Raw genomic sequence first — 25,584 nt, forward strand, 5'->3', positions numbered from 1 at the left:
CTCACTCAGTCTCTCTCAGACACACACACACACACACACACACACAGTGTTTACTGTCACAGGTTTCCTGTTTTAACAGGATTTTTTTTCTTTTGTAACATAGTTTTTGTGATTATGAGATGGTGTTTTCAGGGTTTGATGGTTTTTGATGTGAACAGCGATGGGGACTGAACTTTTTTTTTTAAAATCTATTTTACATATTTTCTGGTTCAGTCACCATGGAAACAAACAAACAAACAAACAAACAGAATTGACAACAGTCAATCAAAAAAAACACACCAATTGATTAGCATAAGAGATCACTGTCACTGGGGCTGGGGAGGGGAAGTCGGGGGAGGGGCATGCGTGGCTTCTTCCTGGAAGCTGATTGGTTGTCTTTGTGTGTAAAAAAAGAACCAATCACAGACAGGCAGGGAAGGAAATGTTTATGTTTCTGATTGGTTCCAGCCAATCAGCTGAATTTTTCAGAACTGCCGTCCATCATCCTGGCTGCCTATTGGTCAGGGGGTAGATTGGGTGGGGCTTGAGGTGGGAGGGGCTTAACTGGCCTTGTGTTTAACGTGTAACATACACACACACAGACACGCACACATACATACACAGTGTGGCCAGTCCAACAGGTGTAAACAGTAGAAAAAGTATTATTGAACTTGCTCAGTGTCATCATCATCATTATTATTATTGACAGTGTAGTTATCGTAACTCTTCCAGCCTGTAGCTCGTCCATGGCACAGAACTAAAATTTTAACAGTAAACCCTTCGTTTCATTTAGGATGCTCCGATCAGTATCAGCTGATCATTAGTGAAAATGCACAGATTTTTTTTCTAAAGGTAAAATTCACAAATAATTATTTAAAAAAACATAATGATATTGTCCTTTATATTATATATAAACAAATTTCTCTAGTTGACATATTAAAGCATATAAAGTAGCTGTTCTGAAGCTTTGGATCCTACCACATGTTCTCCCTTAGCAGATGGAGTGTGCCCAGTGTTGCAGAGTTTCCTTTTTTGTGTTTTTTGTTTTAACTTAGCTTGCCAAAAATTTAAATTAGAAACTGCATAATTAAGAAACATGTTTATAGGAAGTAGCCATTAATAGATGGTTTTCCACAAAATATTTCAAACTGTTACTTTTAATGGGAGGCAATGCATTCCCAAATTCCTAAGAAGATATGGACTATAGGCACTTTTGGACCAAAAAGCATCAAAGATGTATAGCTTTCCAAAATACACTTTCCAGATATACTAAGCTAAGCATGGTTTGCAGATTCTTTTCTATTCAAACTGCCTACATACCAAAGATGGACAATTTATTTTCACAAGGGGACACATGCTAAACTGGGACTGTTTTGGAGGGCTGCACCAATAAGCTGAAATAAGTTCTGCTCAATATAATTTTTTTCTCTTTATAAGCTCATTGGTGCAGAGCTCCACACCAGTCCCAGTTTCTCATGGCCTCCTCCTGGAGCATAGATATGCAAAAGTGATGTAAAAGCTGAATAGCATTAAGTATACATGAAAAATCAAATTACCTTGCCCTCACACAGAGCCAAGGTAAAATTATTTCTCTGTGCTTTGCTCCATTTTTTAATCGCTAAGAGTTTTATATACTCAGCTGATGTTACACCCATTTTTATGCAGGCTTTTTAAATGTACTTTTTTGCAATTACCTTCTGCAAATTTTAACCTAAACTCTTTACCACAGTGATTTATGTGTTGAAATGTTTTGAGTTGTGTTCTGTCAAATTTTTAGTATTCCTTTCTAACCATACTCGAATTTCTTTTAGAACTTTAGTGATGGCTAGCGGTTCTCCAATCGTGCATATCATGTGTATCTAAAAAAACTAACAAAGGCTTGTTTAACAAGACCAATAAAAATTTCTCTGGTCCGAAAGCACCTTATCTCTGTCTTTTCACTAGCTTCAAGCTGAGGCGCAACAAACATAAATATATATGCAGCTGCAGGTTTTCCTGCTCAGTAAAAACCAGAATTGTAGACATGATCAAAACAGCAAAAGGTGACCTCTAGCGACCACATAAGGTATTAACCCAAGAATGGCTCCTACAAGTATCATGTTTCAATGTCCAGCTCTGGTTTAAAACTTTAAAACAGTGTTCATCCAGAGACCAACATCTCTGCTCAAATGCTAACTTTTCTCATATTATTCATCTGTATAGCGGCAATGGTTAGTAATAATGTAAATTTTGTGAATGGCGTCATAAAATATTAGAACTGTCAGTTGTAATTTATGGAGAATTTAGGAAATTAAAGTGATAGAGAGCAGGTTACATAAAATATAGCAGCCGTTCAACAGTGGAGCCAAAGTACAAGCCAAACCTTGTACAGTTTTAGTTCAGTAAAGTGCATAATCAAACTTGACTAAGTGCTAGTTATTATTTTTCCAATAGAATGGTAAATAAGAATGCAACAATGTTAAAACCCCTCAAAGCTGTCTGTCAACCTCTGCCAAATATTTAAACCAAACTAGTGAGCCTTAGTGTCTGAATTTTATCTGGTTATCATGAAAAACTACACCTGGTAATGCCCACAGGAATAAATCTCTGGGTTGCCAGACGAACTAGCTAAGGAGGTCTTTCCTTTTGTACTGTTTAATTTGGATATCTCTTCAGGTTTCCATGTCATGTTGAGCATTTATTTTAAGGAGGTACATCTCATCATAACCTTATGAATCCAACCTTGTATACTTGCCAAACCTCACCTAATCCCAACCATTTTTGAGCTCGAACTCTCTTTCTATCGTCATTTCCACTTATACCCTTTCTTCAAAACCTGCAGTTAACCAGAACCATTTTTATTCTCATCTCTTAAACCAACCTTCTGATACCGGTTTCTTGTGGGATCTGTACCTTCTTGTTCGAAAGCTTCTTTCTTTAATTCTATGTGGGGCAGTGCCTAAAACTACCTTTCCATCAACCTTCCAATGTCAAGCATAACTACTTGGAAAACTTACACCTTCAGTAAATTCAGACTTACCGTCTTCTGCATTCTGAACAATCTAATTTTTAGTGTACTGAGGACCAGTTATTTCAGCTGGTTAAATATCAAATAGAAGACTTTCATAAGGATTTCTTATACACAAGCATAAGGATTTAGTAATCAGTATATGTTCAGTAATATCATCAGATGTAGACACTGATCAGAGCATCCCTAGTCTCCTTGGCAACTGTTATGCCCATCAGCAGGTTTCGGTATCTGGACTAGTGTCCCATCAGTCTTTGTGCTGCTGTGGATCTCGGCCAAATGCCACAAATCTGGTTCTAGTAGGCCCAGGATCCAGGATGGACTTCCCCAAGCACTGGCCATGGCAATGGCACAGTATCCATAGTTCCTTGGCCAGTGAGACCACAAACATGAACCATGCTTTGACCAGTAAGACAACTAGATTAGCCTCTGGTTTCACTAGAAACAATAGCCATTGTCCTGATCCCACTAAGACCAGTACCTGTGTGTCTTGGTATGCTAAGACTATTGGCTCAGGTGCTTGTTTAGTAGGACTTTGGTGGAACCTGGAACCATAATTCCAGAACCCATGTGTCTTCAACCTAGAATTCTAGGCTTCTAGAACCAGTAACCATCAATCTTAAAAGAGTAAGACCATTGGCTGCGGCACTGACTTCATAGGGATATATTTCTCGGCTTGTAGACCGTTAAGACTATTGGCTGTAGTTGTGGCTTCAGTAGAACCAGTAGCACTGGCTCTGGGCTAGAAGGACCAATAACTATTAATCTTAGACCAGGTAGGCCAGTAGCCCCAGTTGTGGCTATAATAGGATCATTAGAATTCTGGTTCCAGTGACACTAGTAATACCAGTATACAGAACTGGTTCAGGTTAAAAGGTGTGGAGTTGCTCCAGTCCATCACTGTGCTTTCAGGCTGCTTTAGCAGTTCAAGGGTCAAACTATAGTAGTCAAAGGTCATCCAGAGGGTGTGTGTAGCACCATGGGCGGTCTACTCCGAACCAGTTTAAACCAGTTTTAAATCAGTTTGATTCAACTTTGTTGTCCCCTTTTTCCTCACGATCTCTCCAGTCTGGTGTGGTTGAATCCAGTGTGACATAATTTTTGTCTGCTATAAGGAATTGTTTGTAACCTGCCCCATCCCAATCCCTGTCCCAAAGCCATCTCCTGGTTGGCTCCACTTAATTGGACCACTGTCCTCTCCCTGGCCAACAGAGAGCTCTGAGGATCCCAGGTCACTGCCAACTAGCTGAGAGGGGTGGCTGCTGTTGGTTGTGCCATCGGTGTGATTGGCCATCAGGGTAGAGGAGGAAGAGGATGAAGGGTTTCGGCTGATTACAAGCTCCAAGCGGTTTGGAGACTCTGCAATCAGGGGAACTACAAGGCAGCAGTCAAAGTCCCTGGTCCGCACATGGTTAATCTGTAAGAAAAAAGAAAACTTAATTTAAACCAAGAAATGAAGAGTTGAAGGCTGTGGAGAGATTAGTGAAACTGGTATATTTTTGTACCTGTAGTATTCGGTCATAGGCTTTGAGACCACCCCGTTCCGCTGGGCCTCCGGGTCGGATGTTATTAACATAGACGCCGCGGTCCAGCAATCCATCAGAAACGCTGAAACCAAAATCCTCCAGGTCTGTCGCCTTCTCCAGAGTGAGCTATGAGTACAAAAACACACCTGTCAGTTAATAAGGATCACAGGGTTTGTGAACCTCCCTAAAGAGAGCAAACACAGGCCAAACATTACCTTGTGAAGTTCCACAGGGTTCTGGTTTAGGATGTCATTTACTTCCTGTCTCATCTTCCTCATGGCGAAGGCTCGGCGCTGAGGGTCAGAGGGCAAGGTGTTGGATCGAGGAGTCACCTGAGAACAATCACAAGAAAGTTGTCTTCAAAATCAATATTTCACAAAATAACACATATCACAGAGAGAGGTTAAAGATCAGCGGCATGTACTTGTGGTCTGGAGTTGCTGCGCTCCTGGAAACTCGCCTGGCGTCCCAGTGTGCTCCGCAGAGGGGTGGGATCATGGTTTAGACTGAGGGTGGAGCCTGACATGATGGTAGCCTATGAGAGTCAATCAGAGAACAGCAAGCGCAAACATCCAATCAGAACCGGATAAATAGCAAACATGGTAATTAAAGATTGCTGCCTTTGAACCCAGGTGGCAGGAAAGGACCTCTTTCTAATCATAAATCACTATTATTTACTGTGCCTCTACTGATGTTTCTGAATTTCCATTCCTAGGATCTGCTGCTGTTTTTGAGCAGGCTCAACTGTTGTCACCATTGACTGTTTTAACTCATATTTACTGACAGGATCTCTTGTTTTGTACAGTTTAATGGCCTGTAATATGAAGCAGGTTCAACATAACAAAGAAAATCTGGCTTTGCTTACTCTGATATCAGCAAGCAGCCACACGAAGGTGGTTATTGGTACCATTCAGGTCTATACAGTAAACTGTTTGGGGGAGTTTTTTGGCATACACTCTTTATATTCCCAGTGTGTCATTATGTTTTCCAGTGCTTTTAGATTTCATTTTAATATTTATTAACTGTGGAATTTTCTAACCTAGCAGTAAGTTTGACAACACATATCAGGAGCTGATGATCTCTCTATAATAAACACACACCAGCCACATTTTTTTTCTTTTTTTTTAGGTAAACCTAAAAACTATAAGAACTATCTTAATTCTTCGAAGTCCAAGTTGGAACTTCTTAATGTCATCTTGATGACATGTAGAAATGCACCATGTCATTTCTACATGATTGGGTGATTAGCTAATTGCTTTAACAAGCAGCTGAACATGTATACCTAATAAAGTGTCTGGTAAGTGTATATTACTCTATTTAAGGCTTATAGGAAAATAAAATTGCTTTAAAACGGCAGTTTTCCATTTTTCTTACTGGTCAGGGAAAGAAAAACTACATACTAGTCATCAAGGTGTGAGGGATCTTCTAAGAATCAATACTGATTGATCAGTAGACTAAGGCTTTGTACATGCAGGTCTCTTATCTCAAGCATAGCCGACATAATCTAATAAGACATGAACTCTGAAAGCTCAGCATTCAACCTGAAGTTAGCTGTCTAATCATAAATCCTGCTTCGTAGTACAGACCTCTACAGATAGATTCTACTTTTGAGCTCACCCAGAGGATTTCAACTCTCTGACTGTCAATGTTTGATGATTGTGCTTATTTTCCACATCACACCCTTTTTTTTTAAATGGCTAAACTTCCCAACCGATGCCCACTTCAGCCAATCAGAATCAAGAACTCATCAAACGCATGCATGACTGACAGATCTGCTTCATGACTGGCAAAAAAAAAAAAAAAACTACCCATGAGGCCTTGCGCAAGCTCTCCAAGCATGCCTTGCTCAAACTGCCATGCCTGGTGCAACAACATGACTCTGCCATGTGACTGTGTTTGGAAGCTGGGTGATGTCACTAAGATGTCACAATGACGTCACCATGGTCTGCTGTTAGAATGCAGTTAGAGTCACATTCAAAACCAGCAAACATGTCAGATGTTTGACAACGCTGGAGGTCCAGTTAGAGGAGACAGAAGAAGAGGAGGACAGGAGGAGTTAGTACAGGGGAGGGAGGATGGGGAATACCAGAGTGAGGAGGTGTGTCTCCTTTCCAGACTCCTGGAAGAGAAGGAGTCTCTTTTTTACTTCTGTGTGCCAGAGAAGGTATAAACATGTAGTTCTTTCAGCATGAATTGGACAAATATGACTAAACTTTGACTGTCAGTCCTCAGGGCTGAACAATAAGCCTCTCATCAGTGTTCACATCACTACATGATTATTTGTGTTAACAGTTTTTGTCCAGTTCAATAATTAAAGTGATCAATATTTCAGCTATATTTGGTTTGTCTTCATTCTTGTGGATGTGTGATGTGGTTTTTAAGTGTTTCTGTGGATAAGAAGAACATTATAGTTGAGCTCATTACAGACTTCCAGCCTGTGTTGCTGTTCAGATCAAAATATCAATGTCATCCTGTAACAGTGCAGTGTATTGGGCACAGGAATGCTACAACTGTTTATTACAGAAGGTCTATACTGTAACTTCTCCAAAGCCAAGTGGGGAGACGTGATCTGGCTTGCTGTCCAAATGTTAAGTACTTGTGACAGTGTGGTGTATGGGTCACAAAAAGTTTATCTGTTTTTAAAAAATGCTTAATGAAGACTGTAAAAAGTTCACTTATGTTGAGCGTCTTTTTCAAATTGTGTTGAAATTGTGGACTTCAACCTACAAACCAGTTTTTAAATTGTGTTAATCAGCAAAGTAAAACCGCAGTTATAATAAATATTTTATGCCATACTTCCTCAAAACTGTCCTCATATTTAGTGCAGGAAGAAGCTATAAAAATGGGATTTTCTAAGGACAGAGACAGTTCTATCAGAGAGATTTATGACACTTAGTGTGTTTGGACTGTGTTCTTAGTAGTGGTGCAACGGATCAAAAATCTCACGGTTTGGATCAGATCAATTTTCGGATCAGCAAAAAAAAAAAAAAAATGTTAACATTTACTTATTAACTTATTTAAGTATTTTTTGCCTATTAAAAACATTCAACTCAAGACTCATCCCACAGAATTATATAAAAACAAATTAAGGTGCAATATAGGGCAGTACAGGGCTTTGTATCTACCACTCCGCTGTGATATAACGAGCGGTCACGGTCACGTAGCTTTCCGTTGCCCTGGAGGTCCACCCATTTGTAGTTGGGCAACAGAAGATGCCTGGGACAGTTCAGCCATAACTTTAAACTTTTCCTGCTCATACATGCCGGGGTACGATCTTGTCACTGAAGTGGACGCGCAACGGGATATCATAGCGTGGCTCAAGCACGTTCATCACAGTTTAAACCCCTTGTTTTGCACAACGGAATACGGCCTCCCGTCTGCAGCTAAACACCCCAGTAGCTTTTGTAATAGCTTTAGCCCGGTTGGACTGGGCAGCAAAGGGCTGCTTAAATGCCGCAAACTCCTCTGCTCCTCCACTTGGACCGCTTTCGCTGACCATAACTATTGCTTAACAGACTGACCACGCGCACCATACACATACTTTTTTGAATCTTCGGATCACGTGCGTGCCGAACCGTGGAGTGGGATTGGTTCAGATAACGGATCAGCCGTGATCCGTTGCACCACTAGTTCTTAGTGTGTAGGGTAGGTTTTTTTTTGTTTTGTGTGTCATAACATTGAGACGACTACTGAATGTCACAGATGCCAGTCAACAATCCACCAATGGCAGACTGCAGCGTAAACGCTGTCTCCTGGTGATCCACAGGAGGAGTTTCTACACCTTCAAGGTGTCAGGCCTGTGATGTGCCCCCTTGTCTTATGGTAGACAGGAATTTAATGTAAATAACTACCACATTTGTACAATTTGAAATTTACAATTTATATTTGCATTTCAATGTTTGTGGTTTTCACACTAATAAAGTCTAACTGTTGCAACTCTGATTTTTTTTGTGTGTGTGATTTTAGGTCAATTGTGTTAATACAGTATGTCAAAATGGAAAATAACTGTAAAGACATACATGTGAGATTTTATTGAAAGTAAAATCAAAAACCAAATAAACTCAACTCCAGAAGGTTAAAAAATTAGCCTTAATCCATCATCTTTTCAACATTTTTTCTATATCTTCTTTGAGAAAAGCCAGCCTATCAAACTTCACAGTGTAGGTGCTGGTATCCATACACCAGAGGGCGATGCAGAAAGGCATTAGCATCTGAGAATTCTTCATTTGCTGAATAAAAATTTCAGAAGCCTTACTCCTGCTAATACTCAACTCTTACTGTAAATACTTCTTCTACTGCTAACACTTCTCACTATAGTAGATTTCGTGGCGCTCCTCACCTCCAGCTCTCTGAGGATGCCGCTCTGTCCACAGGTCTCCAAGTCCTCCAGAGCCTGAGACCAGAAGTTCTCCTCCTGGTCTGGTTCTGTCCCATCATGTCCCACATTAAACCTGAGAGGGAAAGGTAACAGGTCAACCAGTCAGCATGATGGGTACACACACACACACACACACACACACACACACACACACACACACACACACACACACACACAGGAAGCTAGTGGTCATGCTGGAGAGTGTTTTTTTAACAGGAGGGGGCATGGGCAGTGATGACATACACATCCACCAGGTATTGATATCGGTGTGGCGGGGGTTAAAGGTCACCAAGTGAGGGTATCTGCTGGAGGTTACTGGGTGTCACAGAAGACTGTGTGTGAAGGGTTAAAGGTCAAAGGTCACTGTGGTACCTGCTGTCAGAGATTAGACCGCTGGGCAGATTACAGCCTCTGCAGAAAGACACACTACTGTTATTGCTGTTAGCTCAGTGCTACATACTCCATTGTTCTGGATGAGGAATGCTAACAGCTACAAAAGATATGCTGCAAAATGTATCCGTGCACATCCATCTTCAGGCCTCTCTTCTGATGTGCTTCTGGGTTTAAGGGTATACACATACTAGGCAAGCTCAGTTTGTTTAGACTGATCTTATCACACAGTTTGAGCATCAGTGTCATAGTTTCAGTGAACTGCGCCAGTTTGTGATGTAGAGGAGGAGGATCGAGTATCTGTACCCTCAGTATTTCATCTGTATCTGATAATTCATGGGAGAAAACTTGAAAAATTGCATTCTGAGTAAATTTGGAAATCACTATGTGGCATAAGTGGCTGCTCAAAACTAGTATGAAAAGCATATTAATCCTTCTCCCTCCTCTGTAACAGTTTTGAATAATTGTGTTGATCAAAGTACTTTAAGCCCTGAAAACAGCTTGATTAAACCTGGAACAGTTGAATACTGTCTGTTATATAACAAAGGTTATTACAGTTTTCTTTACTCAAGCTTTTATGTTTTTCACTGTGCCGTTCACTCAGTCTCTCACCCTCCGAGAGGTGGGCGGTCCCAATCATCGTCATTCAGACCCAGATCCGACAGTGGATTGGCTCTCTGGCGAGTGGAAGATGATGATTGGCTGTTGCTTGTCTTGGCGCTGCGCCACTCGTGGAAACTGTACAGTGACGACTGAAAAGTAGGAGCTACACACACCAGCAAAGGAGAAGTGTTTCATTACTGAGGCATTAATGAGGTCAGCAGAGGTCAGAGGTCGGTCCCTACCTGGGGTGGTGAAGCTGCTGTCCATGTTGGATCCATCCCAGGACTCCACAGCGCTGTCCACGGACGGCAGTGTGCTGAATGCTCTCTGGCTTGTCGGAGGTGCAACCATGACAACAGGCTCCTCCTCCCCATCCTGGTTCTCCAGGTTAGGCCCCACTCCTGGCCCCAGACCCGAACCAATCACGCAAGACTTTGGGCTTGACACTGCAGACAGACGGAGTACGTTTGTCAAACCACCAATGTGCGTTCGTGAATATAAATGTGTAAATCTGTCACTCCACTGGAAGTGACACTGTGTCCCGTCCCTTTAATGAGCTGTACGTTCAACTCTTCCCCTACCACAAGGGGTCGCCACAGTGTTATGGGTAGCTCTGCATCTTTGATTCGGGAGCTTTATTCCCTTCCAGGGCGATCGTGGCTCAAGAGTTGGGAGTTCGCCTTGTAATCGGAAGGTTGCCGGTTCGAGCCCCGGCTTGGACAGTCTCGGTCGTGTGTCCTTGGGCAAGACACTTCACCCGTTGCCTACTGGTGGTGGTCAGAGGGCCCGGTGGCGCCAGTGTCCGGCAGCCTCGCCTCTGTCAGTGCGCCCCAGGGTGGCTGTGGCTACAATGTAGCTTGCCATCACCAGTGTGTGAATGTGTGCGTGAATGGGTGGATGACTGGATATGTAAAGCGCTTTGGGGTCCTTAGGGACTAGTAAAAGCGCTATATAAATACAGGCCATTTACCATTTACCATTCCAGACAGAAAAGAAGGGACTGAAAAGGGGACTTTTCGCTTGTTGGGTGCTAGTTTGCACCACCAAACTATGGAGCCACTTAATGACCTGTACAAATAACGACCATCATTCAAACCTCTCCATGAGGTGTTAACAGCAGCGATGGCATAAAAGTGCAGGTTAGAAAACTTCCCTAATGAAATCTTTAAATTACGGTAAATTATATTCAACATGTGCTCTGTGGAGGACTGTTTATAAAAATGGTTCTAATTCTTGAACAGTTAATGTTTAACTTTGTCAAACAGCCTGAATTAAAGCTTAAAGTCTGACTGTTCGATTTAACATCCACACCACCGCCACAACTTCAAGCTGGATAAAACACAAAGCCATAAAAAGGAAAGTTGATGCCGAGGAGGGAGACTGGGTTGTCAGTTTCTTTTTTTCAAAGATCATAACTGGTGCTGATATTTTGATGTTTGAATCATTTGAGTCACAGAGGGGGAACAGAGGCTTCAGAAAGTCGCTGAAGTGGAACGATGCATTCAGCCACTGCACAATGTGTCTCTCTGAGGCCATCTTAAAGCCATGGAGCTGTAAAAGGAGGTTTCCTTTTCATGTGCAGCCGGTTTCACAGCAGAAGGCTTGGCAGTTTGGTACAGGTAACTGCACGATCAAAAAGCTTTTACTTTTCTTTCTGTTTAAAATGAAAACTCCCACACAGCTGCTGTAAGATCAGGACTAGAAAACAGTCTGTGGGCTGCTTGTGTGCAAGAACAAAACTTATAAGTTATTATTTTGCTCTTATATCAGGACATATTTGTTACAATTAAATGTCCAAAGCTGGTGAAACAGTTGGTCGTGAATTATTCTGCTTTATTAATAGTTTATAAAGGCTACTGAGTGATTGTTACTGGTTGAGTAAGCTGTATGAGACACACTACACAAGCCTGGCTCTTGATGTGAATCTCATTTCCTTGTGTTTTGCATTTTCTGTTGATGCTTGTGATTATGAACGGTGTTTATGGTGTGAAAAAAGCGTCTACGTACGTTCTCCCTGCTTCTTGATCTTCAACGTGACCGTCTCGCCCGCCTGCTGCAGCAGACTGATGGCTTCACTCAGAGGTTTCCCCTTCAGGCTGCTGCTGTTGATCGCAAGAATACGGTCGCCTACATGGATCGCACCAGTCCTGTAAACAACACCAAAACACACAGAAATATACACTCAGGGTTCAGCAACTCAAAAATCATACTTGACAAGACTTTAAAGAAGACTGGAACTGAGTTAACAGTCTCAGGGAAACACAAATATACTTATACACAAAATAGAAATGAGAATCATTCCTGTAGGAAAGAGGTGAAAACCCAATTGATGATGAGGAAAATAATTATTTTTAAACAGCAGAGGGCGACACTCTCCACTTCATCTGGCATCCTAAGCTTATCATGTCTGTCACGGTTTCACTCCATATTTCATTCCTCCAGTCACTGATGTTATTTTTAGAAAGATGAAAAATCTTTTCTTATTTAATATTTCCTTAATTTTTTATAGTGAGACCATTTAGATGGCCTGCGCTGATACTGTATTTCTTATTTTATACATCATCAAACATAATCCCTCAGATTTAGGCAGCCAGCTTTAGCATTTCCTCTGTTTACGACATTTGACATAAAGATGGCGTTTACACAAACAACCCTGGTTCTAAGCTTCTTAGAGTCTGAGTTTCTGTAAATAAAATGCCGTATTAAGCACAGAATGTATTTAATACTAATCCAGAATCATACATAACACCAGCAGGGAACTACTAAAGACAATAGAGCCTGCACTAATGATAATAATAATAATAATAATAATAATAAACATCTATTTATGGCACTTTATAGTGAATAAATGCGATCCTCCAAATAGCTGAAAAGAACAGAAAACTAGATGTGCTGATTAAGTGATTAAATAATCCACAAACTTGACATGTTTTCTACAGGTGTGACCTGTAATTTATTTTTTATGTAATGTAATTAGAGTTCATGTGCGTGCACCTCTCTGCCAGCCCCCCCTTGCTCAGAGAGGAGATGATGATGGGGTCGAAGGGCTCCTCGGTGCCTGAGATGGTGATTCCCAGCGGACCACCATAGCGTTGAAGCTCCACTGTGTAAATGATGCTGCCAGACACCTCCTGTTCATCTGAAACATTCAATAAAGATCGATTCCACATAAGGTCAGTGGTGAACAGATGATCAGGAGAAGATGGCATGGGAAGGGATGATGTGGTGACACAGACTAAAACACGCTAAAACTAAGCCAGAAGTGCAACGTTTGTCCTGAAAGTAGCATTAGACACCTCCTTTAAACCTTGAGTAGGTTTTCAGGGACTTAAGGGCCCTGTGTACCCTTAAGAGCGGCTGAGGACATTTAGAAAACCTTGACTGGGATCTATATCGCCATTAAAATGTTCTAAAGGTTATCAAGGTCCAGGGTCTGCCATAAGTTTAGTGAAATCCTCAATCAAGGTCAAAGTATTCAGCAATGTTTGAGTTAGTTTTGAAAAGAAGAGCCACCCTGGTAAGACACTTGAGAGTCCTTGAGGAGTTGATGGCAGATTTCAAGCAAACAGTTTGCTTTCCAGTCGTCCTTTAGGACGGTTGACGATCCGGCTCTACATCTAGTAGTAGTAGTTCTAGTAGTACCTTAGTAAATTTCTGTTCGTCCTCATGGACGATCGAGTCGATTTAGAAAATATGAATGGGGTCCTGAAGGATTCAGGGATGTTCTAGTTGGTGTTGAAGATACTTAAGATTGTGCTGGTCCCTTAGAGTCACTGATAAGGTTTGAAAGAATTTGGCCATCCTGAAGATCACCAACAAGATCCTAAATGTTTTTGAGAACATTCATTTTTTGGAAGAAGATTTCAAGAATACTGGATTAGTTTGTAGTCCTCGAAGACTCCTGACAGTCAGGTTGTGATCAAGTTACGATTAGATTTCATGTTTAAAGAGGTTTTAAGTTTAACTTAAAATGATACAAGACAAATGATTTCAAATCAGCTATTGATCTAGAGAGTTTAGGACCCCATCAGGACTCTCTAAAGTACAATAAAACTGTCATAAAGATGCTAAAGATCTCAGGATTGTCAGAAGATTAGTGAAGATTTTATGAGCACCAGTTTGGCTCCTACATGCTTTTAAGTACCACTGTCTTTTCACTTATTCAAAAGGATTTAGGTGTGACTGTTGGTGTTGCTAAAGCTCTTTAAATATGATCTTTTGAGGAGAATTTGGAAAGGTCCCACAGCTTATTAAAGTTGGCAAGTAGGTCACCACGGAACGACTCTAGAGGTTCTTTTTAAGGAGGATTAATGATACTGTGGGCATCCCTGAAAGCTGGTTTATCACTCGGCCTCTTGCTTTTGGGAATAGACTTAAAAGCGATACCAGAGTTGTCTTCATCTTTGCGGATCTTCAGTTTGACGAGCTCCTCACACTGCTGGAGGATCTGAACAGCTTCCTCCATGGAGCAGTTCTCCACACGGATGTTATCAATGGCCAGCAGCTTGTCTCCCAGCTCCAACGTCCCCGTCCTGAAAACACATTCAGGTAAATTAGAGGAACAAGTTTAATAAAGAAGTCAGCTGAGATCGTTATTATGTCATATTATCATAATCATGACTGCAGTGCATCTGCTTTATGGACAGGATGGAATTTTGCATTAATATCAGTTCTTCAACATATGAAATATAACCTTACAAATTTTACATGAAGATATGTTAACTTGTACATGAAATAGGAGTGAAGATATTGCTTTGGGTTTAAACCACGAGGTACAACTTAAACCAATTTTTTAGGCTTTATTTGTTTACATTTTGGGAAAATTAATCCCAATCATTTTACCTAATATCAGTTCTTTTTTAGTTTGTAAAGGACATCGAAGCTGGAAGATATCCTCTGAAATTGGTCCAAAATCTTGTAAAACCGCCGGCACTTTCTTTTCCGTATGAAGGTCTATAACTAGTCCTCTGCTTCCTGTTTCTAAAAGGCCTGCAGAGTAAACAGATGCTACCTGCCAGCAGAAGCCCTTTAGCTCACATTCTGCTTCACAGTCCAAAACACATGACCTACAAACCACGACATGCACAGGCCTGGACCGTTAGCCTAATTAACCAAACACGTACAGGCGGCAGTCTGAGGTTTAACACAGCTGACACTGTTTTATTTTAGCCTCACATACTGTGTGTAGAGTTCAGCCTCGGTTAGGTTTAAGGCTGGATTAGAGTTAGTTTAGCCATAGTTTGTGTCACCTGTGTGCGACGCTGCCTTTTTTGATGTCCGAGATGATCAAAGGATCACCTGGTTTCCTGTTGGACGGAGCTGCAGACACACAAAGAGACGAGTTGAAGATGAAACAGAAAACTGTAAATAATTAAACCTGTTTACACCACTACAACCAGAAGTAACGATTAAATGTTAAAGGGGAAAAGTAAAATCAAAGCAGGAAATGTAATATTGAAGTGACACCCAAGAGGAGGTCGGGCTGGATCTGGTCTGATGAAATCTGTCTTTCAGAATGAAAATTTAATTTCCCCGATGTGTAAACATGATGAAACACCAAATTAAATCATTTAATAAAAAATAAAACTACTGTCACTGACAATAAAAAGACTTTTATAATATTCTAGTTGCTTGTTTTGGCATTGGCACTCTTTCTTAATCAATAATTAACACAGAGCTGTGTTACTAATAAAGTCTATCTAAACCATCCACAGTAGCGACCTCACATTAGTGTACGTGTTTGCGTAGTCGTTTCTCCTTACTTACAGCTGATGGTGATTCCCAGTTCCACTCCTGGTTTCTTTGGGAGCTTTACGTGGAACGTCCCTGAACTGGGGATGACTGACTCTGTGCAGAAAGATGGAGACATTTCAGCAGTAGAAATGTTTAATTTACTGTGAAATACATCAGAAGAGGAATAAAGGCTTTCTGCTCAACATCTTCTCAGTCAGAATCAGGTGATTAAGCTTCTGTTCAAGGCTTTAATCATACGCTCTGTATACAGTCCTGCCTGGCTTGATGAGAACCAGGGTTTCAATCTTACTCACACTTGGTTTAACGGTTATAAATACAGGAAGAAATAGAAATATTTTTTGCTCAGAGACCTCAGCAGACATGTGGAAAACAATTTCAATAACAGTCAATGATTAATCACAAAGTGAGCTCGTGGGTACGACGTATATGTTAGCTGTCCATGTATTAAACCTGATTCTACATAACTTAGAGGACACATCATGCTCTCAAATGTTTATAGAAGATCAAAGTTCAAAACTTAGAGGTGATCATACATAAAAATCTTTCCTGCAAGTCAAAAATCTTTAATGCACCATTTGTGATGACATCTGTCTGTTTTGTAGCTATTATGTTAAGAATGTTCAGGAAGTCTTTTGTGCTGTCCATTTGTACATTTTATTAATTTATTAAGTGAAGTATTGAGATTATTAATTGTTAATATCAACACTGACTGATAGAGACAAAAAAAGACTGCTACAGATTCACACTGGCCGTAGATGCTGACAGTAGGTGACGTAACATTTAACTTCACCATTATTAGATGACGCACAGCTATATCGCTTCTTCGCTACCATTCGGTACAGTAGACTGGACATCACAAAATAAATTGGGAGTTAATCTTTTACATAAGCCTTTGTTTATAACTGGCTATGAGCATGTTCATAAACATACATCCACTGCTTGGTCCCTTTATTCCGAATATCCAAAGCACTGTTAAGAACTCATGTTAAAACTGAAAATCCAGATGATCTTCTAATTATTAAAAAAAGCTAAATTGATCTGTTCTTGTTGAATTATCCTGTGTAAAGATTATCTATTACTCACTTTCCATAAAATCAATCAGCATAGATGATGACATTATAGAGATTTGTAAAATAAATGATTGTAGTATTTTGGCTCCTTGCAGGTTTTGGAAGATGTCCCCTTGGACTGACTTCAGTTATGATGCTTTCAGGAAGTGAGGAAAATTTTCTCAGCCTTATGTTTCTCTGGGAAATAACGTCCACGGTCTATATTCTTCTTTTGGTTAAATAGTGACTCTGACTGTCCTGTAAATGACATCTCGTACAGTTAACCGTCCTGCAGCTACAAATCATACAATATGCCTGTGAGTCACTACTGACAGCTTGTTGTGTCGTTCTATTAAACTCAGGCGTAGGTGGTTATTTACACCAGCTGGAGTACGTTACATCCACAAAGAGTCTGACAAATTACAGAGAAGCAGAACCAAACACAGACTGGCAGTCAGTCAGCCAAAACACGACGACACAGAAAACAGATGTCTTTGCCCAGCAGACAGACATTCATCAACAAGCACAGTTTTCAGTGCTGATCAGAAGCATGAAAACACAATTCTGATAAAATGTTTTTGTTTTTTTTTTTACCAGCTACATCAAACTCAATTTCCAGTGTGAGCTGAGCAGTGATGGACGAGTCTCTGAGAAGCTGATTGGTTTCTTCAAGGGTCGAATCTTCGGTTGGAACGCCGTTTATGGATAAGATCCTGTCACCGATCTGCAGGATGCCACACCTACACATATATACACAAATATCTGATCACTGGAGCTCTCCTTACAATACTGTAGAGTCTGTACAGAAGGACATGAGGTAATGGCATTTTGAACTGGTGCTGCAAACATAAAATGCAAAGCTGCGATATAGAAAATAAAAATTATATATATGTTACCATGATTATCAATAAAGACAAAATATTAAATATTTCCAAATTTCACAAAAAAAACTGAAAATTGGGGGGGAAAGTTCAAATCTGAGAAGCAAGGGCAAAAGAAGTTTTTCTCTAAATTTTTTAAAAGCCATCATAGCTGTGTCAGTGTGTTTACCTCTCAGCGGGGCTGTCGGGGTCGATGTAGGCAATAAGTGGCGGGGATGACAGCGTTTCCGTGGCGAACACTCCTCCCTGCAGTTGCAGGCCAAACCCCATGATGCCGTCGCCAAGCAGCGTCACCTCGGTGGTTTCCGTGTGGACTACCTGACCGGCCAGACCCACAGTGCTGGACGCCAGGGACACTGACAGAAACAAAGATTATTCTATTTTTTAGTCTCATTTTCCTCCCGTCCTGTGACAACACCTCAGTCCTGTCCTTGTTTTCTGTCATACATACGCTGTTAGAGGGTGCAAGATCATATTAAAATGTCATGGTTTAAGGGTTTGTAATGTTTTTTTACATTTTGTTGGTCATTATTGGTCATGTTATGAATTCATGTCTAAAACCAGCTAATAAAATAATAAGATTTGTTGGATTTGGAGACAGACTCACAGGAGCTCTTAAAGTCCTTTTTCTTGCCCTTCCTCCTCATCAGTGTGCCCCGTGGACTTGTGGGATACATGTTCCTGGGCAGGGTGCTCATGTTGAGGGAGGAGAGGCTATAGGCCGACATGGAGCCTGGAGAGAAGGAGTGGCTGAGCGCTGCAGAAAGAGAGAGGGCTGATGAGGAAAGGTCTCTCTCTCTCAACAGAAAACATGAGAGAGAGTGAGAGAGGTGCACGTACGAGGATTGTTTGTATGGCGGTTGTGCGATCTGGCGCCTGATTGGTCAGGGTGGTACGTGTTGTAGTGGTAGGGGGGGAGGATAGGGGCAGAGCCTCCGGTCTCCCAGGGGAGGGGGCGGGGACTACGCTGCACCTTGACTGCACAGACACACACAGAGGAGGGTGTTTAGGTTAAGACAAGAGGAAAGGTCAAAGGTGAGGCAGGTGCTTGGATCACAGCATCGAGATACCTCACTGGGAAGCCAGATGAGGAACTGTCATGCATACACAGGTGTGTGTCTTTCACGGCTTTATAAAAGATTACTCCTCTCTTCACATAATCTTTTATAGGGCCTCTTGAGTGTGTGTGTGTGTGTGTGTGTGTGTCTATACTGGTCTGTGGTGCATTCAGGGCCTTGTCGGATGTGATGTGTGTACGTTTATACCGTGCTGTGGTGCGTTCAGGGCTGGTCGGGTCTGGTGTTGTGGCAGGATCTCCAAGCGGACGGTCTGACAGGAAGCAGAAAGCAGCTGAGTGGCTTCAGCCAGGGAACAAAACTCCATCGACTTCCCATCAACGGACAGGATATGATCTCCTGCATGAAGAGCACCACACCTACACAAAAACACAAAAATAAACAGAGAATTTAAACCTGAACTTGGACAAAACTCATAAGTTAAATTTCTGCAGTTAAAAGTGCAACAAAATATTTCAATTTCTGCACAAATACTGAAGTTAAAGTGTGACTGAATGAAGCTGAAAGATGACAAGGTGGTTAAAATAACCAAATTTACATAGAATCAAATAATAAGATAAGAAAACGGTGGTAATATTAGTTAATAAGCTGAAATTCCACTTTAGGCAAAATGAAAGCAGCTGGAACGATGCTCAATACGTGAAATCAATAAATAATAATAATAAAACAATGCAGTTAAAACAGTAAAACAGCATCAGGGTCAGAGGTTAGATACCTGTCTGCTATACTGGCTGGTTTGACCTTGTCGATGATGATGACCTGCTTGTTGCAGAACATGGAGGTGGACAGGGCCACACCCAGGCTAGACCCTGCCGCCTTGGCAACTTCAACCAGCAGCGGCCCTGATGCCGTGGCAACAGAGTCTGAAGGAGGGAAAACAGACAAAGTTTTTACAGTTTTTACATCGTGTAATTTACAAACGGTCCAAACGGTGTTCATCAGGGTTCCATCCTGGGTCCTGTTTAATTTTATGTAAAAGTTCCAAATAAACTAATCATCTGAAATCTTTATAATTCAGATGATACTCTTCTTTACATGTTGGTAAATTTTTAGAATTTTACTCAACACAGTACAAAGTACAAATGATCTTTTATTTTAACCAAAAATCACATTTTGGGTTTCAGATAATAAATACAAAATAATACTTCTCATGCACTGTTTCCTAATGTTAACGTTAACCAAGAACAGGACTGAATATACACATAATACAGTTGGGATCAAAAGTCTATATCGACTTAATCATGTGCATGAGTGTTATGGAAATTCCAGTATCTATTGGTAACTGTTCTTTTTCCAGGGTTAAATGATTGTGCAGCATACATCTTTAATTACATAAAAAATAAATAAATAAAATTAGCTGCACAAGTTTGAATTTATTTTGGATTTTCTCTACTCCACAGTGCCCCTAAATAAATCATGTTTCTGCCATAATTCGGGCTAAACGTTTGACCAATCATCTTGGCAGAATTGATACAGTTCATTTAAACTGACTGGTTTCCTGGGACATACTTATGGTCTACTCTCTTATTATTTTTCTACTTACAGAAAAACATTAATGAGTTCTGCAGAACACAAACTTACTTCTTTAAATTGCTTTTGTCATTCAATAAACATCTCAAAATTGTATCTAATATCCACATATCAGGATGGACACAAATTCAAGCTCAGCTGCAGTCCTGGCACACTGTTTGGCATCGTTTCTCATCTGTAAGCCCCCTGGCAACCTACCTCTACCCAAACTTTCCATTAAATGTAATTTCAAATTTAATAACAATAAATGTCAAAACCAGTACAAGCAAGATTTCAGCTTGAATCCCCACAACCTTCTCCTTTTCCTGCACAGTTCTGATGTTAACTGATTAACGCTTTAAGCTCTGCTGGGAGGGGACACTGATGACTGACCCATCACGGAGACGTCATACTCAATCAGCAGCGTGGCCTCCTGTCCACACTGCTTCAGGATGCTCATGGCCTCTGAAAGTGTGCTGCCATGGAGACGAATCCCATCAATGCTTAACAACCGATCACCTGGCTTGATGGTTCCTTCCCTGCAGGTAAAAGAGAAAGAGAACAGTTTTTATTCTGTACAAAGGCTCCCAAGGGACAAAAATCAGACAGACAGGTCAGAGGTCACGTACCGGTCTGCTGGGCCGCCTGGCCGGATGGTTGTAATGACGATGGGACGGGACTTGTTCCTGTCTTCATGGGCTCCACCTGCAAACACGCGGTCACATCACCATGTTTATTTTGATTTATTCTAAACACACAAACAGAACTCGCCTCACCTCTGATGACGAAACCAAAGCTGTTTCCTTCTTTGTGAAGCGTGACTTCCACATTCTTAAACATGACCCCTGACCCCTGCACCGCTGCAACACACCAGAACATCAACAACACGTCAACATTGCAGCCGGCCGGGTGCAGCTGAGTGTACACGTCTTCTGCTGGCAGAACTTACAGACAGGCGGCAGCTCGTACTCGACCTCCAAGACGACCCGTTCACCCACGTTCTTCAGCAGACTGATGATCTCATCGTGTCTGAACTTGGCCAGGTTGATGCCGTTGACAGACCTGATATAGTCGCCCACGTTCAGCTGGTCACTCCTGAGCAAACAGCCAAAACATCAGCTTTAATTTTACTTAATCAAACCTTAATGAGTTCGTTTAAGAAGAGGCTGTTCCAGAAAGGGTGCTGCTAAACATTAATAACTGCCACTGCTGCACCAATATCCATTAATCAGTCACCCAAAGTGTTCTGTGTCAGTTTTGCTCATTGTCGCTTTGTAGCTGGTAGTTGATCGTACATTGCAGGCTCCTGCTGCAGCCCAGTCACCTATGCCTAGAGGGTAACGGCTGAGAAAAATATATATTATCAGGCTGGTTAAAGAGGGGTTGCTGGAGGTTGCTGGCTGTCTCTAGGTAAACTCAGTCACAAAAAGGGTTCTTTCAGTTTGCATGGAATATGCAGATTTGTCTGCAAATACTCATCGACTACCCACTGAGCGTTAGTAAAACTTTAAAAACGTCCGACCAGAAACCTTCAAAGTAAAAGTTAGTTAGTATCTTGCCCAAGGATATTTGGCATGCAGACTGGGGAAGCCAGGGATCAAACCACCAACCTTCCGATCAGTAGATGACCCACTCTACCACCTGAACTACAGGCTACAGCCACCCCTGGAGCCCACTATGTGGAATATTCATGTAATCTATAGGTTTTCACTAAGTACAAAGTGATGTAGAACACGTTTTGTCTTTTTAATATCTTATATCAGATTGCTCATCCCTTTAAACAACTGAAAATACCTGGCACAACTCCAAAGTTAGTCTCAATGGCGATTCTTTGTTTTTTGGCTCAAGTCCTAAAAACACAAAGACCAGATGTAGAAGACATTACCGGGCCGCGATGCCTCCCTGCCGCAGATTTGAAACTCGAGGCTTCCCATCTTTGTCGATTCCTCCTGAAACTGTCAGCCCGAGCGTCGTCCCCTCCTTCTTCATCAACTCCACCACCGTGCATCCCCGAAACTCATCTGCAAAAAGGGACATGGGATGAACTGAATGCTCTTCCTCGCCATTAGGATTTTTTTCTTTTCTTCTTCCAGTAAAAATTATTCCTATTTGCTTTTTCTTCTTCTTGACTGCATAGCTTCTACTCTCTTTATTTAAGCATGGAAAAAATAAATAATAATCTGGATAAAAGGAGAAATGAAGTCATCCTCTGTTCTGTCATCCATCTATATTTCATCAAACAGATGAAATATTTAACACACAGAGAGAGACAGAGAGAGAGAGAGAGAGGGAGAGAGACTATTTCAGATCAGACCTGATACGATGGGCTGTGACCAGTTATAAGGTAATGAAACTGAAAGCAGGATTTTATTTAAATATTGTATTTTAATATTAATCAGGTTCATCCTCTTTCATACAGGCAGGATTAAGATGATCAGTCTTTGGCAGTGACCATCATCGTCTCCTCCTCACTCATCTTCCTCCTCCAAAGAGGCTTTACAAAAAAAGCAGCAGCGCCCTTTTCAACTTTTCGAAAACGGCACAGCTGACTCACACTCGGAAATAGAAAACCCTCAAATCTCTGATAAAAAAACCGAGATGAACAAGTTTCCTGCAGCGGCGCTGGTGGGGGGGGGTTTACAGTTAGCTTTACGCTGAAGGAAGCAGCACAAAGTTTCCCTCAAAGGAACAGAGCTTTGTTAAAGCTGCGCTATTTCAGAGTTTAACATCAGGAGTATCTGGGCTAGGAAATCCAGACTGTATATGATGATTTAGCCTCTACGATGTCACCCACTCGTTTCTACAATCCGTGTTTTCAAGCTTCAGTATTAGAGCTCTGGTGTTTTTGGAGTAAGAAATGACCATATTTGAAGAAGAGGGTGCTAAGCTTATCAGCTAATATTGGTTAGTTTCATTTTTAAGGGCGGTTACCAATGCTGCACTGATACATTTGACCAATCACAGTACACTTATGTCCCTCAAAGTCTTTCTAATCTAGCAAAGGCACCCACTTATACTAAGAGCTGAGGAAAGACCTAAAACTGAAGTTCTGACGTCTACGATATCATCCCTAGGCTGTCTCTGACGTCAGTCTGACAGCTCTCCAAATCAGTGATGCAATTTTTATTCTCACAGAATTTTTGATTGTAGCACAAAGACATCACAAGTAGGACACCAACTCCAGGTGGGAGGAGATAAACTGCGACTGCAAGCATCTTCCTCTTCAGGTCACAAAATGGGAAACATCAGCTGTTTCTGAGCGTGCTCTATTTTCAGCTGTGTTAATGAGCTCAGCTGGTGGATTCAGACACTTTGATTATAAAAATGTTTGTTACCTGGTATACTCTGCCTCCTGATGGCCAGCGCTCCATCTGGAGGTCGCGACCCGGCGGAGTGTTTCGTGTACGGCCCTTCATCTGGAACACAAGGAGACATGCAAGAATATTACAGACTGGATCCAGACTTTAACTGGTTCCAGTAGCTAGAAGTAACGCCTCATAAGGCAGGTTCTTTTCAATAGTTTGGACACAGTGGCTCTGATGGCATATAAACCCCCATCATCACCTTGCACTCAGTCCAAATCTCCATTTCCTCTTGTAGAAGGTACCAGACCTTAACCATTTACTCTAACTTGTTTCTAACCAGATCTAGCTGGATCAATCGGGTCCTTTGACTAGTTTTAAAGCCTTTCCTAAAAACTTGTTAAATAGTTGGGATTTTTTGACAGAATGGTTACAGACCTTCCTCAGTATTGGTATCTGACCTCTACCATCTCATCAACATGGTCTGTTTGATTGGTTTGGAGACTCCACTAGTGTCTGTAATTGGGTATAAACATAAACCAATTTCTTCAACTGGTCTCCAAGCTCAGATTTTTCCTCTAAGCGACCCTTACCAATTCAAACCTACTAACCAGCCTGGTTTTTCTGACTTGTTTTTGAACCCGTAGAAACACCTCTAGCTGGACATATACCTCACAAAAAATCATGACGCGTTTCCAAAGTTTTGGTCCTTCAAAGTGATTCTAAACTATATCCAGTTTATCAACAGTGTACCTGGCGGTACATCTAACTGGATATATTCCACAACTGTCCCACAAACTGGTTCTGAGGTTCTACCAGTTCTCATCACTGTTTTTAAATGCTTTCACTGCCCCTACATTCAAAAAGCAACTAGTTCCTTTAATTGAAATGGAGACGGTTCAGTTCCTGGTCCTAAAGTGTTTAAGAGGCTTTACTACGTCCTTTACATGGATCCAGACTAAAATGGCAAACTGGTTTTCCTTGACTGCTTCCTTTAGCAAGCTCCAGTTCAATCAACTGGTTTTGGAGACAACAGGAGATTTCAAAAGTTAATCCAACAATTTAATTTAAACTATACAAATATACAACCAGTGGCCGTTTCCAATATATAAAAATTCATTGGTTCCTTCAGCAGGTTCAAATGCTCCACCAATTCATCCAACTGGTTTCAAAAGTCAAACTGTTCATCCTTTAACTATTTTTCATTATCCATTATGTTTAGAAGCTTTACCAAGCTTCCTTTAACTAGTTGTGAAGCTCTAAAATTAAACCTGCTGAGTTCTGACACAGATTACCTCAGACAGTATCCCCACACCAGGCTCCCATAATGCATCTGTACTCACCATCATCATCAGACAGTGCAGAGCTTCCACCACAGAAAAACATATCAGGGATGAGCTAAACAGCGAACACGTTAGTATGCTCGCCTTCAGGTTCTTTTACTCATCATCATCGTCCAGCAAAGCTCTGAAGGAGATTTCTCCTGACCACTGGTGTGTCTTGCTCTCAGCCTGAACAGCTGCTGAGCAGTCTGTCAACTCATGAATAAAGAAGCCACAGCCAGAGAGCGGTTACCTCATCAGCACAGCGACCAATCCCTGTGGAGAGCAGAGGTGGTCCAGCTAAGTCTGCACCAATCTCAGCAGCCCACCGGGAGATCCCGCCGGTGATGTCATCACGCTAAAAGCATGATGTCATGTAGATATATCTGGATGGAGTGGTTTGACTGTTTATTCCCAGTTTACAACAGGTGAGACTCTCCTATCATCTACTGCACCTGACACCAAGTACAGGCTTGAACAGCATTTGATCAAACCCTCTTATTAAATCTGACGCTCCACCCGAAAGAGGGGAAAACTCGGGAAGATACTCATATTGCCTGTGAAGTGAATACTTCTATTATTAATTAAATGCTAATCTTCAGTTTTGTCTCCTTTTTATTCCTCTTTAGTGTGGTGTTGTTCTATTTTAGTTCTGCGTTTGGCTCTATTTTATGTCATTCTAATTTATTCTAATCTGCTTCTGTTTGGTTCCAGCAGCTGAGCTCAGAAACACAGCGAGGCCATTACGTTACATTCACCTCCTGAATATAACCTACCGTGAACCCCAAACCTCATACCAAGTCTCTAT

The 25,584-nt window shown here is 41.3% G+C and overlaps 1 protein-coding gene across 9 annotated transcripts in view; it reads right to left on the minus strand.

Annotated features, from left to right (window-relative positions):
* Positions 1–851: 851 nt before the first annotated feature.
* Positions 852–25,584, minus strand: part of grip1 (glutamate receptor interacting protein 1) — a 63,354-nt gene continuing 38,621 nt past the window's right edge. For 3 of the 9 annotated variants that reach the window (XM_005742307.1, XM_005742303.1, XM_005742306.1), the window contains exons 2-27: positions 23,488–23,568; positions 22,038–22,173; positions 21,102–21,247; positions 20,929–21,012; positions 20,782–20,857; positions 20,546–20,691; positions 19,359–19,506; positions 18,833–19,002; positions 18,408–18,545; positions 18,175–18,324; positions 17,737–17,923; positions 17,281–17,426; positions 15,650–15,730; positions 15,133–15,202; positions 14,270–14,415; positions 12,878–13,022; positions 11,891–12,030; positions 10,126–10,329; positions 9,893–10,046; positions 9,263–9,301; positions 8,852–8,963; positions 6,599–6,631; positions 4,937–5,047; positions 4,728–4,844; positions 4,492–4,638; positions 852–4,403 (exon numbers count right to left, since the gene is read on the minus strand). In XM_005742307.1, coding sequence (XP_005742364.1) covers positions 4,095–4,403; positions 4,492–4,638; positions 4,728–4,844; positions 4,937–5,047; positions 6,599–6,631; positions 8,852–8,963; positions 9,263–9,301; positions 9,893–10,046; positions 10,126–10,329; positions 11,891–12,030; positions 12,878–13,022; positions 14,270–14,415; positions 15,133–15,202; positions 15,650–15,730; positions 17,281–17,426; positions 17,737–17,923; positions 18,175–18,324; positions 18,408–18,545; positions 18,833–19,002; positions 19,359–19,506; positions 20,546–20,691; positions 20,782–20,857; positions 20,929–21,012; positions 21,102–21,247; positions 22,038–22,173; positions 23,488–23,568 — 3,416 coding nt within the window. In that variant the 3' untranslated portion in view covers positions 852–4,094. The remainder of the gene's footprint in view (positions 4,404–4,491; positions 4,639–4,727; positions 4,845–4,936; positions 5,048–6,598; positions 6,632–8,851; positions 8,964–9,262; positions 9,302–9,892; positions 10,047–10,125; positions 10,330–11,890; positions 12,031–12,877; positions 13,023–14,269; positions 14,416–15,132; positions 15,203–15,649; positions 15,731–17,280; positions 17,427–17,736; positions 17,924–18,174; positions 18,325–18,407; positions 18,546–18,832; positions 19,003–19,358; positions 19,507–20,545; positions 20,692–20,781; positions 20,858–20,928; positions 21,013–21,101; positions 21,248–22,037; positions 22,174–23,487; positions 23,569–25,584) is intronic. The other 6 variants (XM_013913194.1, XM_013913195.1, XM_005742308.1 and 3 more) reach the window with 5 other exon arrangements.

This window comes from Pundamilia nyererei, unplaced genomic scaffold (genome assembly GCF_000239375.1).
Source record: "Pundamilia nyererei isolate P.nyererei 1_Seehausen unplaced genomic scaffold, PunNye1.0 scaffold00119, whole genome shotgun sequence".
In the NCBI taxonomy this organism is placed as follows: domain Eukaryota; kingdom Metazoa; phylum Chordata; class Actinopteri; order Cichliformes; family Cichlidae; genus Pundamilia; species Pundamilia nyererei.